The 15,196-nt window shown below is 46.1% G+C and overlaps 1 protein-coding gene across 7 annotated transcripts in view; it reads left to right on the plus strand.

Annotated features, from left to right (window-relative positions):
• TRAPPC10 (trafficking protein particle complex subunit 10) overlaps positions 1 to 15,196 on the plus strand; it is a 96,018-nt gene that overhangs the window by 39,047 nt on the left and 41,775 nt on the right. For 4 of the 7 annotated variants that reach the window (XM_063720825.1, XM_054542614.2, XM_063720826.1 and 1 more), the window contains 3 exons: positions 3,036 to 3,232; positions 7,660 to 7,855; positions 11,078 to 11,189. In XM_063720825.1, coding sequence (XP_063576895.1) covers positions 3,036 to 3,232; positions 7,660 to 7,855; positions 11,078 to 11,189 — 505 coding nt within the window. Of the gene's footprint in view, positions 1 to 3,035; positions 3,233 to 7,659; positions 7,856 to 11,077; positions 11,190 to 13,112; positions 15,166 to 15,196 lie in introns of those variants that run through there. The other 3 variants (XM_009234013.4, XM_054542615.2, XM_009234016.4) reach the window with 3 other exon arrangements.

The following is a 15,196-nucleotide window of genomic DNA, read 5'->3' on the forward strand; positions in this document are numbered from 1 at the left end:
CTTGTGTACGTACATACATACATGTACACACACGAGCCCATTTCAGTCTAGCACTGCAAGAGTGATCCTGGTTTCCTCCCTTCTATGTTTGTAACTCCCTTCTCCACATGAAGGAGCCAGGCGCTGGTTCTCCTCCGTGTTTCTGATGGGAGTAATCCCTCTGTGAATGACCATCCTCCTGTCACTGCTGCTCTGCTCCCAGCAGGTGGATGCCCATTCCCACACTTGCCTGGCAGTGTGCCTGGTACAGACTTCCTCCTCACCTCACTTGATCTGCAATTAGGACAGGCTCGGGACTTGAATAAAAAGGCATCCCTGTCTGGGGGATGCTCTTTGTGCCCTGCTTGGCCCCTTATACCACTTATACCCTTATACCCCTGTGCCAGCCCCAAAATCCTTCATCATCTCACTTGGGGCCTCACATCTTGTTCTGTACTTCCCTCTACTGCCACCTGGACACCCTCCTCATTGCTGAGCTCTGGTATCTGGGGCGGCCTGCTGTGCTTGCCCACCTTGGGCCCTGATGCCCTGCCCCTGGCTGCTGCCTCTGTCTTGGAGCTGGAGCCTTCCCCTCTGACTCGGCTCTTGGGTCCTGCATGTGTTCCTACCCACTGCTCATGGGTTTTCCTGTAGTGACTTTGTTTTCTTTCTTTTTTTTTTTTTTTGAGATGGAGTCTCGCTCTGTTGCCCAGGATGGAATGCAGTGGCATGATCTCGGCTCACTGCAACCTCCGCCTCCCAGGTTCATACAATTCTCCTGCCTCAGCCCCCTGGGTAGCTGGGACTACAGGCGCCCACCACCACGCATGGCTATTTTTCTATTTTTAGTGGAGATGGGGTTTCACTATTTGGCCATGCTGGGGGACTTTGTTTTCTTTAGAGACCCTTAGCTTCACTGGCTCTGCTGGTCCTCTTAAGAGTCACAGAGTCGTTTTTAACACGTCGTTTTGTTTGCTCGCTGGGATGAGTGATAGGCTGGATCTTGCCAACCGGTTTGCCCCAGAATTATGTGGAACTTCTCTGTACTCCCTCTGTCCTGCCTCATGCTCTGTGAGGTTTCTTCTAGAGAGTTCCTGCAAATTGACTGAGCAGAGCTGCTCCAGTGTCCCCTTGGGATGTGGCAGCCCCTGCCCGGTGTGGACAACTTGGAGCCAGGACTCCTTCTGGGGTGGGCGTGGGGAGGAGTCCAGGTAAAGGGCTCTTGGTGGCTTTGTAAGAGGTGGAGAGGCTTCCAGCAGCTCCTTGGATGGCTCACCTGTGATGTGTGGATGGGGGCAGCTGGGTGCTATGTGTATTTTTTTGGCAGTCACAGGCTCTGGGCCCTGTTGGCCTTTTGGTTTTGCTTCCAGGCATGGCGTGTTGGGGCTTTCAGCACAGAACGGTTCACCAATGCTGTAAAATCTATGCTTCAAGTCCCAAGAACTGCCATGCTATGGAAAATATGCACTAGATAATTAAGTTACTGTTGGATATTTATTTGCAGAAAATTGAGTTTACCAGATGGTTTTAATCTCAGTTTTCAAAGTAAAAGATCTTTTCAGATTGTATGATATTTGTAATTTAAATCAGGACGTAGCAGTTTTAAAAATCAGGATACAAATGAGAAGTACTGCCTTTTGGAACTTTTTATTTAGTTAATTAAACCAAAAGAGAGGCTGGATACAGAATTTAGGATTTAGTATTTTTTTTTGGAGATGGAGTCTCACTCTGTCACCCAGGCTGGAGTGCAGTGGTGCGATCTTGACTCACTACAACCTCCACCTCCCAGTTCAAGCAGTTCCCCTGCCTCAGCCTCCTGAGTAGCTGGGACTACAGGTGCACACCGCCACGCCCAGCTAATCTTTCCATTTTTAGTAGAGATGGGGTTTCACCGTGTTGCCCAGGCTGGTCTTGAACTCCTGAGCTCAGGCAATCCACCCACCTTAGCCTCCCAAAGTGCTAGGATTACAGGTGTGAGCCACTGTGCCCGGCCAGGATTTAAGATTTAACTCACTCGTGGATACTCTGATTGGCTTCTCTCTGCCTGAGTGTTACTCAAGAGTGACTTGAAAGTCCAGAGGAATTAGGGCAGGACAGTGAGGAACTAGCAAAAGAGGAGAAAGCACTGATTTAGATGGTAGCTGTGAGTTACTGTGTCCAGATATTGTCAGTGCCTAACTTGGAAATAAGTATCTTGGTTTTAGATTTTCTAAATCTAAATGGAGTTGGACTCTTCTGAGTGGATTTCTGGAATAGAAGGGCAGTTATAAGTGATAATAGGCAAAATGTCTGTTTTCCTGGTTCTTTATGGAAGAGAACCAAGCTGAAGGCCTTGGCATGTATGTAGGAAGGGCCCTTTCTCTGGCAGGCTCATGCTTGGGCCTCTGCGTGAGAAGCAGGATTGATTTCTGGGATGGCGTGGCTCCCTGCTGCCTGTCGGGAAGTAGAGCAGCCTTGCGGAAGCTGCAGGTCGCCTTCTTTCTGAGGTCTCACAGCTGTAGCTGCTTGCCTCTGAGATGGCCTTGGCAGACTTGCGGTTGGGGTGGTTCCCAGGGGTACAGAGCTCAGAGGCTGTGGTAGAAGCTGCCGGGAAGCTTGCCTGGGGTTCCTGTGGGCAGTCCGGGCTGTGCCATGACAGCCAGCTTGCCTCCTGAGACGAAGGCATGGCACACAGCAGGATGGCAGTCATGTAGTGCTTAGGCCTAGAGCTGTTGGCCATAGTGGACCTGGGTTTTAAAGCCCTGACTTGCCTAACAGACAGTAGTGCTGTGGGCAGCTCACTCAACCCTCTGACTCTCAGTCTCTTCATCTGGATCGTTGAGACACTCACATCCCTTGGGGTTGTGAGAACTGGGGATCGTGCATGCCTGCGTGCAGCACTGAGACCCACAGAGCACGCTTGCTAGGCCGCTGTGCTTTTTATTCAGTTTAAGTCCCGAGCCTGTCCTGATGCTTTAAAACATTGTGGCCATTGTAGGCTGTTATTAGGCACATTTTGCTGTATAAACTAAAGGGCATTAGTTAACCTGCTTTCACAGTGACTTGTTTGTTTTTAGGATACCGAAGTGTATAAAGCTACAGTAAAAGATGACCTCACCAAGTGGCAGAATGTTCTGAAGGCTCATAGCTCTGTGGACTGGTTAATAGTGATAGTTGAAAATGATGCCAAGAAAAAAAACAAAACCAACATCCTTCCCCGGACCTCTATTGTGGACAAAATAAGAAATGATTTTTGTAATAAACAGAGTGACAGGTAAGTGTATCTTTAATTTTACCTCATTTGGTTAATACTTGACATGATACAGATTGCTGGCTTCCTGGATAGTAATAAATATTTACTCAGCAATCTTGAGTGAGCATCCATGGGGTGCTGTCAAGGAGACCTGGTGCCTGTCCTTGTGGAGTTCCTGTTCAGGCAGGCAAAGAACTCGAAGCAGTCATCCCCCGAGTGTGCTGCCTGGGAGGAGCGGGTCTTGGGCCCATGGTCCTGGGAGGCGTCTTGGTGGGTCCTTTCTGAAGACTGACAGCAGCAACTCTTGCAGTTCTTCTGTAGAACAGGGGTCCTTAAAGGTTTTTTTTTTTTTTTTTTAAATGACAGCACCTGTGTTTTTTTCTCTACCTTAACACCTCCTGAGAGTTCTTAAGAACACACGTTATAAAATGCTGATCTAACCCCTTCAGAAACTGTGAAAGGGAATCCTGAAACTTTGGCAGTTAATAGATTGTATGGGCTTTCTCCACCTTGCCCTGCTCTCTCTCCTGGAGTAGCTCACTTCCTTTCTCTTCAGTGATGCCATTGCCAGCTGAGCCAGCCAGCACGTTAACTCCTCTATAACTGATGGTCGGTATCTCGTAGTTTAGCACTGGAACTCACCCAGGGCCTGGGGATTCAGCGGCGAACCTGGACCCTGCCCTGGTCCAGCAGGTCGTTATAGCCGTGGTCACCATGCTTATGGTGGTGAGGGTTCAGATGGAGGACTCCAGAGTACTGCAAGAGCCTACAGCCGGGCAGTTGGCCTTCTCTGGGGCCAAGGGAGGCTCACTGAGAAAGCAGAGATGGGCTGAGAAATAGAGGACGCATGGGGGGTAAGGGAGGAGCAGGGGCAGGCAGTGCGAGTGCAGCCTGCAGCCCCAAACAGACAGGGCCCTGCACTGTTCTGTCATGTGACTCTCCATGCCTCAGTGGCAGTTCTTCAGCGGGAGGAGCTATGGATGGGTGCCTTTTTCATGTTCCACACAATACTGGATACATAGTAATGTTCAAACTTGCTTTTTTTTTTTTTTTAATGTTTTGAATTAAATAATTAGGTAGTTGAGCTTATGGTTTATCTTAGAGAAGTTTCATTCAATTTGGACTTATGGAAACTTCTTTATAAGGTGTGTTACTCATAAATTAGTTAATCAAAAGGAATCAGCTTAGCATTTAACAAGATGCTACATGATTGAGTGTCCATGCTCTCTCTGTGGTTCAAGTACTGACATTTTTTTGTTCTGAAAAAGAGAGTGGACTGCCATGAAGCCTGGCAGGAGGAGCACTCTGTTCTGTAGCCTAACGGGAGTGCAGGCCAGCGCTGACGGGGAGACCACTGAGGCAGGGCTAGGAATCAAAACCAAGTGGCCTTGGAGGTTTTTATTAATATCACAAAAGAAATCATATTTATTTGGGATTCTATTAAGTAAACAAATGGGTGCTAATGAGGTCTATTAGTCTCAACTTGTGAAATGTTCAAATTGTATAATTTTTGCAAGGTACCTATTGATTACTTTTAAGTGTGTTTATAATCTTTATCTAATTTCCAATATGTTTCTACTGAGCCTATTTAAAACAAACTTGCTTTTTAATGACTATTCTTTATACATTAAATGTAATTTATTAAAACTTTCAACATTTCATCTTGAGTAGGTTTAAATATACCTTCTACCATTTGATTTTTATTAATTTAAAGCCACCTCTTAACAAATCTATTTTTTTTTTAATGTAAAGAGTTTGGTGAGATTTTCATAAATTTGAATTTAATAGAGTCTGTATTGACAATTGTTTTGTTTTTTTACTTTTTTTTTGACAATTGTTTTATTACCCAGTATAATTTCTGGCCTTTGAAAATATGGCAACACTTGGCCCTTAAGTGGCTTACTATTTTTCAACATTAGACTGGTGTTTAATTTTGATTATGCACACTACATGCTCATTGTAGAATTATTAGAAAAAGGTAATGAGCAAAAAGAAAATGGATATTAACTCTTAGTATTTTGGTATGTAACTTCTCAGACTTTTTTTCTTTATGCATACATAATATGTGTGTGTATTTTAAGTTAATATAACGTTATGTGTTGTTTATACTTGTTTTTTTCACTCAATATATTGTAAAGATTTTCCACAAACAATAAATGCATTTCCAGACTCTCAGTGTTAGTGAGTGGATAATATTCCATAGTATTAATGTGCCGTAAGTTATTTATGCATTCTGCTGCTGGACTTAGGTTATTGCTTACTTATCGTTATAAACAACAATATTAGATTACTTTTCTAGCTCAAATGTTGTGAGCATCCTTAATTATTTCAGAATACCTTCCCTAAAGGAAAATTGCTTGGTAACAGATTTTGTGCATTTTTCGGGCTTTTGCTAAGTACGAGGCTGGTAGAGACAAGGGTTGACTTGTTATCAGCAGTGTGACTTGTGACAGCAGTAGCCGTCATGGTGACTCGCTGAGGCTGCAGCCGGGAGCCCCTTGTTCCACATGTGCCTCCAGCCCCTGCAGTCTGTGTGCCTGGGGGAATCACACTGCTCTCCAGATTGGCCCCACCATCCCTGACTTCATTCGTTGTTTTGGGCTCTCCTTTTCTGAGTTAATGATTTAGGCTTGATGTGAACTTCTGAAGTGTAGTTCTTTTTTACTTAAAAAAAATTGATGATGATGTAGAAACAGGATCTAATAGAGATAGGACATTTCATGACTGTGTATCTGATTGATCTCTGAAAACAGTTACTGTTTTGGTGGTTGGCACTTGTTTAGTTTCCATTTCCATTCACCCCGTAGGTGCACAGGAGAATTCGCTTCTGGTCGGGAGTAAATGTTGGTAACTATAATCCTTGAGAATGCCTTAAGGATAAACTACCTAACTCATAGGTTCTAGCAAGCTCCTACTGTGGATAAATACTCGTTAGTCTTCTGGGGGACCTTTGGAGTGAGCGGCTCTGGTCCCTTTGTCTTTGGGGGAAGGAAGTGTGCAGTGGGGTAGATTGAATGGAATTAAAGCCAGCCACCAAGTTATAAGTTTTCTTCTTGGTTCTGGTTGTTCACATGGTGGAACATGTAGAGTGTATGCTGCTTCACTGTTTTGTCCACTGATTTATAATTGCATGAATTTAGCCATGCCTCCAAAGGATATGCTGGGGCACGGAGAAAAGGAGCTTAGAGTCAGTTCATTTTGCTACTTTTTGGTAATTCAAGTAAAATATTTACTAAGGAGAACTGGTGAAGCTCATAGAATCAATGTTTTAAAATTATTTCTGAGTTCAGATTTATTAATCATCTTTCTAGATTACTATGACTACGGCTAAAGACATTTACCATTTCCAGCCTATCAGATAAATACATTGCCTTGTCCAAATCTGTTGGGAACTTTGTGTAATTTCGTGTGTTTGACCTTTTTACATCATGGGTTCAGCCTCTTTGTAATTAAACTGTTCCGCCCTATATGTTAAGCCATGTTCTAAACCTTTATTTGTTAATTGTTTATTAACCCTCCCCTTCAAGAGCTCACAGGCTAGTGGGAGGGATAAAGGTCCAGAGAAGGGGAGTGTTTTCCTGTGAGGCCCACAGCCTAGCAGCAGTGTGGGCAGAGCTGTTGGGATGGTGATGGGGGAGGTTCGTGAACATGCCACGCTTGTGTGGAAGGAATGTGCTCACGAAGCGAGGAGAGCGGGAGAAGGTCAGCAGGCTTGAGCTGGGAAGCAGAGGAAGTAAAGTGAGACATTGTGGTCCTTGTGTGCCGTGCTGAGAAATCTAAATTTATCCTGTCGATCCCAAGGAACCAAAATGTATTTTGAAGGCGGCAGGGAACTGAGTGAGGCGTGATCACATTATTTTACAGAGAACTCAGACCTGCGTCTTTGGCTCAGGGCTCATGTAAATCCCTTTCCCCCTTTCCAGTTGATTCTATAGCAAACTCTCCTTTGAATTTCTGTAGAACTTACTGCTCATGTTCATGACCAGTTCGTGATGAAGCCTTTTCCTAACCTGGTTTCTTACTGCCTGCCTCATGTTTTTGACTGTTTATAGACGGAAGAAGCTAGATGCGGTGGCTCATGCCTATAATCCCAGCACTTTGAGAGGCCGAGGCAGGAGGATTGTTTGAGCCCAGGAGTTCGAGACCAGCCTGGGCAACATAGCAAGACCTCATCTTTACAAAAAAATACAAAAATTAACCAGGCATGGTGGTACGTGCCTGTGATCCCAGCTACTGGGGAGGATCACTGGAGCCCGGGAGGTGGAGGTTGCAGTGAGCCAAGATTTTGCCACTGCACTCCAGCCTGGACCACAGAACAAAACTCTGTCTCAAAAAAAAAAAAAAGGAGGAGGAAGGAACGAAATTGCCGCTCAGGACAATGGCAGCTTCTGAGCCGTGGCGCTGTGCATGGAGGGTCTTTCCCAGATAGTCTGTTCATGTCTTTGCAGGTGTGTTGTGCTCTCCGACCCCTTGAAGGACTCTTCTCGAACTCAGGAATCCTGGAATGCCTTCCTGACCAAACTCAGGACATTGCTTCTTATGTCTTTTACCAAAAACCTAGGCAAGTTTGAGGATGACATGAGAACCTTGAGGGAGAAGAGGACTGAGCCGGGCTGGAGCTTTTGTGAATATTTCATGGTTCAGGTACTTGACTCATTACAGAACTAGACAGTTCCCTTCTCTCCCTCCCTCCTTTGTTCCCTCCCTCTCTCCTCCTTTCTTTCTAAGGCACCTCTCGTGGTAATCTCATTGGCAGAGTTTTTAAAAACAAAAAACCTGGAATATCTTTAGGACTAGAAAGGAAGTGCGTGGAAGCAGATGGGGCATGAAAAGGACACACACACTGCCCCGGGGAGCCTCTGGGGGCCAAAGCTGGAGCAGTTTCAGCGACAGAATAAATAAGGGTAGAGTCGGGGTTTAACCCATGGAATAAAATTAATATCCATGAGTCTGTATCGATAGAAGTCATCGGTTAAATAAATAAATGGAGGAGAAGGGTCAACTCTTCCATACAGAAGAATACCACTTAAACGCAGAAGGAAAGAAAAACAGAAAATCACTTTTAAGCCAGTGCCCCAGCAAGAACTGTTGGAGGCAGGATTACTGATGGGTGTCTGGGGTGGTGGGCAAAGGCCTGAGAAGAGGTGGGCTTGCATAGTCTCACGGTGGCCCCCCAAGATGTCTGTCAGCTACCGAGGGAGCAGTAGCCACTCCACAGTGGGGAAACCAGGTACATACCACCTGAATGAAATGCTAAGGCCGCTTCCGCCCATGAGAAGCTGTGTCCACCTCATGAAATCCTTGGTAAGATGTGCTGAGAAATACTTAGCGTCTTTTCTCTGTAAAAAATGATCATCTTACAGCAGTCATGGAACATATCAAATGAACCCAAGTAGAAGGACATTAGACAACGTAGCTCTCTTCAAGGGTGCCACGGCAGTGAAAGACAGACTGTGAAGCTGACAGACTGCAGGGGCTGAAGGAAGCAACAGCTCTGGCCTGGTTGGGGGTTGAGGGTGGGGTCTTAGAGCAGAAACAACTACATCAGTGGAAAAACCACTGAGATTCCAATGAGGGCTATTTAGTTAATAGTATTATACTTAGGTTAATTTTCTGGTTGTGACAATTGTACCACGGTCATATAAGATGGCAATGTTCAGGAAGCTGAGTAAGGGCTATATGGAAACTAGGTAATTTTTTTTTTTGCAATATTTCTGTAAGTCTAAGATTAGTTCAGAATTTAAAATGAGTAAGGAAGGAAATTCTGACACACACTACAGCATGGATGGGCCTAGAGGACATGATGCCGAGTAAAATAAGGCACTTAGGGACAGATGCTGTGTCTGCTTATGTGAGGTCCCTCGAGTGCTCAGGTTCAGAGACAGAAGGTGGAATGGGGGCTGCCAGGGGCTGGTAGAGGGAGAATGGGAATGAGTGTTTAATAAAGGACAGAGGTTCCGTTTGGGAAGATGAGAAAGTTTGGGATATTGGTTGCACAACAGTATGAGTGCATTTAACACTACTGAGCTGTACTCTTCTCTCTCTCTCTTTTTTTTTTTTTTTTTTTTTTCATGATGGAGTCTTGCTCTGTCACCAAGGGCTGGCGTGCAGTGGCGTGATCTCAGCGCACTGCAACCTCTACCTCCCAGGTTTAAGCGATTCTCCTGCCTCATCCCCCTGAGTAGCTGGGATTACAGGTCTGTGCCACCACGCCCAGCTAATTTTTGTATTTTTAGTAGAGATGGGGTTTTGCCATATTGCCCAGGCTGGTCTCAAACTCCTGGCCTCAAGTGATCTGCTGGCCTTGGCCTCCCAAAGTGCTGGAATTATAAGCGTGAGCCACTGCGCCCGGCCTGAACTGTACTTTTAAAAATGGTTAAGATGGTCAGTTTTATATTACATACATTTTAATCACAATTTAAAAGAAAAAGATTAGTTTATTAGAGTGCTCAGTCTTGAAAATACTTCACAAAGAAAATGAGGTTCAACATAACTTAGCAGTTTCTCTTGCAAAACACAGCCCACCACTGTTTTCAGGGGAAACAGGATACAAAGGAGAGCTCTCAGTTCTCACCTAGTGAGTGGGACCTGGGTGGGCCCTTAGGGGTCTGGGAATAATGTCCACAAATACATGGGGTGGAACTGGATTCCAAAGACCTGACCATGTCAGGGGAGGTTTATGTGCGTGCACATCCTCCTGGTCTTTACTTTTTAATATGCGGTAATGGAGATCAGAAAGCAACCACCTGTTGCCGTCTCTTCATTTTCTCATTCAACAAAGGTTACTGAGCACAGACAGGTGCCAGGCCCTCCGTGATGCTGGGACACCGTCAGTGTACGATTCTTGTGAGCTTGTGTGACAGTGGAGGAGATACAGGAAAGGAAGTGACGCAGATGCTAGGGCGAGAGAGAGGCATGAGGCAGAGGTGGTGTGGGGTGCCGCGCGGGTCAGGAGGAGAAAAGGCCTGCCTGGGCTGGGGACTTAACCAGAGCCGAAGGAGTTTGGAGAGCAAGCCATGTGGCTGTGTGGAGGAAGAGGAGGTGTTCCAGGCCTCGGAATGGGGCGGCGCACAGGCCCCGAGGCAGCTCCCTGCCACGCACACGTGAGCAGCAGTGAGGAGGCCTTGGTGGTGGAGCTGAGTGAGGCCAGAGGGCTAGTGCTGGGAAGGGGTGGGGGTGGGGGACATAGGTTTTGCAGGGCCTGGGGATGTCTTGAAGGGATTTAGGAGTCTTGAATGTGATGAGCAGTCACTGACTGAAATGGGAAAGACTGTGGGTGGAGCACTTTGTGGGAAAGGTTTGGGGTTCGGGTTTCCACGTGTAAGCCTGAGCTGTCTGTTAGGTGTCCACACAAGGGTGCTGTGCTTGCCGTTGGAGCCAGAGTCGGGTCTGAGCTGGAGTCCTAAATGTGTGGTGGTTATGCTGTGTAGATAGGCTCCATCCCGGAGAGGGAATAGTGAGTGTAGACAGGGAAGTCCAAGGGCTGAGCCCTGCGGCCTCCAGCAGAGAGCCTGGGGGAATGAGAGGAAGCAGCCGTCTGACCAGAGGGAGCCACAGCGAGGGGTGAGGGGAGCAGGTGGCTGGGTCCTGGACAGCAGGAAACATCCCAAGGACAAGGAGGTGACCAGTTACATCCGGTGCTGCCGATAGGTCAGGGAGGGTTCAGAAATTATCTTAGCTTTCTCTAGCTTCTTGTGCGTGCGTGAATGTTGACATATGTGGTCATCACATGGTGTTTACTTAGCGGAGCATAGACATTATTCACAGTGCTGCGTGCCTTTCTCTGTTGTCATCTTTAATGGTACATACTGTTTCTTCAATACGTTATGTTTTTGTTTTTTTAAAAAACATATCTTGGGTGAATAGGAGGAGCTTGCCTTTGTTTTCGAGATGCTGCAGCAGTTCGAGGACGCCCTGGTGCAGTATGACGAACTGGACGCCCTCTTCTCTCAGTATGTGGTCAACTTCGGGGCCGGGGGTGAGTAGTGGCACTTCAGTAACTCATGCTTTTCTTAGTGTGGCTTTCTCCAAAGCTACAGATAATCTTGAAGCAGCCATTTATTTACCTCAGGAGTATGCATGTTTTGTTGTTGTCTTTATACACATTATATCAGGTATATTCTCGTGATTCCTAGAGGAAATGAAATGAGAATTAAGAATTAGTCATTTTTACTTTTAGAAGAATCTTAAGTAACAAAAGTAATTAAAAAAACAACTGTTTTCCAGGTATAAAATGTCCTTTCCACAACTCAGTGGCCTGCTGGTGATGCTTCAATTCTGTCCCTCATTAGAATCAGAGTGGACGTCCCTTTGCCTTCCATCCAGGGGTTGTCTTTGGAATGCTCGAGTGCTCATTGCTGTGAGCTTATATAATACCCTTGGGTGTTCGTCTTTCTTTTGCACTTTTAAATGATATCTTAAGCTCTTTTACAATTACAGAATTAGCACAGTGAAACCATACACAGAGAGAAACATTGGTTATTGTCCTCAGTGTTTTTCGCTGGTACTTATTTTGATGAAAGTGATACCATGTTATGTAGCTGTTTCTCTGTCGCTCCTTTTTCTTACAGCCCATGGTGGGCATCCCTCCAGGTTAACAGGTGGGGTTTGGAGTTGTTTTTGTTACAATTGATATTCCTCGCTGGATTCTGGTACCTGGTGTTGGACATTGGGTTCTTTTATGCTTCTTGCCAGCACAAGCAGTGCTGTAGTGGGCGTCTCTGCCAGGTGTTCTTTTTCAGAACCCTTGTCACCACGTGTGAAGGAAGGAGTAATTTTGAGGAGCCCCAGTGTCAGCAGGAGAACCTGGAGGGAGATGAAGTGTGGGGATGGTCAGTGCTGGCTGTGAGCACCGTCCTCACTCTGGAACTCATCAGTGGCGCCGATGGATACTGGCTCATAGTGCTTCTGAAGATCAGGTCTGGATATCTCACTCTCCTGAGATGCCAGTATAGACACAGAACCAAAGCAAAGTGTTTACTAAGTAAAAAAAAAACAAAAAAACAGAAGAGGTAAAACTCTATTTCTTATATTTTATGTGTCCTTTTTTTTTGAAATGGAGTCTTGCACTGTTGCCCAGGCTGGAGTGCAGTGGCGCAGTCTCGGCTCACTGCAAGCTTCGCCTCCCGGGTTCACGCCATTCTCCTGCCTCAGCAGTGGGACTGGGACTACAGGCGCCTGTCACCACACCTGGCTAATTTTTTGTATTTTTAGTAGAGATGGGTTTTCACCGTGTTAGCCAGGATGGTCTCAATCTCCTGACCTCGTGATCCGCCTCAGCCTCCCAAAGTGCTGGGATTGCAGGTGTGAGCCACCATGCCCGGCCTTATGTGTCCATATTATACATATATATCTATTTATTATTTATTTTTGAGACAGTGTCTCACTCTGTCCCCCAGGCTGGAGGGCAGTGGTGTGATCTTGGCCCACTGCAACGTCTGCCTCCCGGGTTCAAGCGATTTTCGTGCCTCAGCCTCCTGAGTAGCTGGGATTACAGGCACACGCCACCATACCTGGCTAATTTCTATATTTTTAGTAGAAATGGGGTTTCACCATATTGGCCAGGCTGGCCTCGAACTCCTGGCCTCAAGTGATCCTCTTGCCTCGGCCTCCCAAAGTGCTGGGATTATAGTTGTGAGCCACCATGCCCAGCCTATACATACATACATACATACATACACACACAAACACACACACACACTTTTTTTTTTTGAGACAGAGTCTCACTTCGTTGCCAGGCTGGAGTGCAGTGGTGTGATCTTGGCTCACTGCAGCCTCCTCCTCCTGATTTCAAGTGATTCTCTTGCCTCAGCCTCCCAAGTAGCTGGGACTACAGGCGCGCACCACCATGCCCAGCTAATTTATTTATTTATTTTAATTTTAAATTTATTTTATTTTTTGAGACGGAGTCTTGCTCTGTAGCCCAGGCTGGAGTGCAGCGGCGCCATCTCGGCTCACTGCAACCTCCGCCCCCCGGGTTCACGCCATTCTCCTGCTTCAGCCTCCCGAGTAGCTGCGACTACAGGTGCCCACCACCAAGCCCGGCTAATTTTTTTTTGTATTTTTAGTAGAGACGGGGTTTCACTGTGTTAGCCAGGATGGTCTCAATCTCCTGACCTCGTGATCTGCCCGCCTCTAGCCAGGATGGTCTCAATCTCCTGACCTCGTGATCTGCCCGCCTCGGCCTCCCAAAGTGCTGGGATTACAGGCCTGAGCCACTGAGCCTGGCCAATTTTTTAATTTTTAGTAGAGACCAGGTTTCACCTTGTTGGCCAGGATGGTCTCGATCTCTTGACCTCGTGATTCACCCGCCTCGGCCTCCCAAAGTGCTGGGATTGCAGGCGTGAGCCACCGCACCTGGCCTGTATTTTTTAAATATCTTACATTTTTTAAAAAATAGATTTATTTAGCAAAAAATGTTTGAATTTAATAAAGGAATGGCAATAACTGGTACATACATTAGTTGAAAATATTAAAATATTTTCACTGAGCACCAAATAGAATAGTTCTCAGTCTTTTCATGGAGAACTCCTTTGAGAGAATGCCTAGAACTTAATCTGTTTATTTAGGTTTTTAATCGAGAAATCTAAAACTGCCAATCACAGTTTTTAATTACCATGAGATGACCAGGTTAACAACCTTGAGGTCATATCATATGAGCTTGTAAAAGCTGTGTTTAACCTGTACATTCTAACTGAGGGCATTTGTTAGCCTCAGGCAGGCTGGTAATCACAGGTCCATGTGCCTGTGATGCCATATACACAACATTGAGTAAATAATGTCATGTATAAGGTAAAGACCATATGGTCCCTGGCAGCAGAATAGGTGCTGGGTGGCTTCAGGGACCAGGCACCTGAATGGATGTCAGTGCATGTGAGAAGGGGCCTTCAAGGCTGAAATATCTTACATATTTCTTATATTTCACCTAATTTATTTGTTTTTTTCTCTCAGTTTTAAAAGTTGGGGCAATTTAAAATCCAAAAGTAAGCCTGGACCAAATTTTGCCACTGAATAAGATGGTTCGTTTTTGTTCTTTCATTCAACAAATACTTACTGAGGGACCACCATGTGCCAGACACTGTTCTAAATACAGGGAGGAATAAAGCAGAATCCCTTTTTTTATGGTGCTTACATGAAGGGGAAACAGGCACAGAAAGGTAAATCTATCACTTGCCGTCCATAGTAGTAAGTTTGGGCTGTAGAAAGGGGCTCAGGTGAGAGATGGGGCGGTATGTGCCGTTGGAGCTTAGATAGGGTACTGGAGTGGCCTCTCTGTGGGGGCGGCACTGGCACAGAGGCCTGACTGAAATGTGGGAGTGCCCTGTGAGAATCCTGTGGGAGGGGAGCTTAGCCAGGGGAACTGCTGGTACAGGGCTGGGCTGGCGGGGCTGCAGCACACTGCTGGGTGCTTCAATAGCCCTGAGGATGCTGGTGCAGGGGCCGGGCTGGCGGGTTCGCACCACACTCTGTGTGCTCCAGCAGCTCTGAGGATGCTGGTGCAGGGGCTGGGCTGGCAGGTCCACACCACACCACTATGTGCTCCCCGGCTCTGAGGAGAAGCTCGCATCAGTGAAGGGAGGGTTTAACCATGCCAGGATGCCACGTAGGAATGAACTGGTTATGACACCTCTCTGTTGAAGTGAGAAAAATAGATTCAAAGATTTTTTTCAATAATGATTGATGGACTTGTTATTATACATTGTTATGCTTATTTTAAGATCATATTTGAGTCTTAGGGATGTAAGTAAACCTCTGGGAGCCTTGCTGAAATTTTCGACAAGCAGTAATTCTTTTTCCTTCTATGTGCTGCTACCAAGTCCTCCCTGTCCCTTCCTCTAGGAGCTTGACTCAGGGACGTGACGTGGTTGAGTTAGGGAAATAAGGAAGGAATATGTAAATCTAAGGAAGACCAAAAACACCAGGATGGTCAGAGCAGGCTGCACTCCAGCCCACAGGTAAAGATAAGGAAGCCCAGCCCCTCTGCAG

The sequence above is a fragment of the Pongo abelii genome, chromosome 22, assembly GCF_028885655.2.
Source record: "Pongo abelii isolate AG06213 chromosome 22, NHGRI_mPonAbe1-v2.0_pri, whole genome shotgun sequence".
Classification (NCBI taxonomy): Eukaryota; Metazoa; Chordata; class Mammalia; order Primates; family Hominidae; genus Pongo; species Pongo abelii.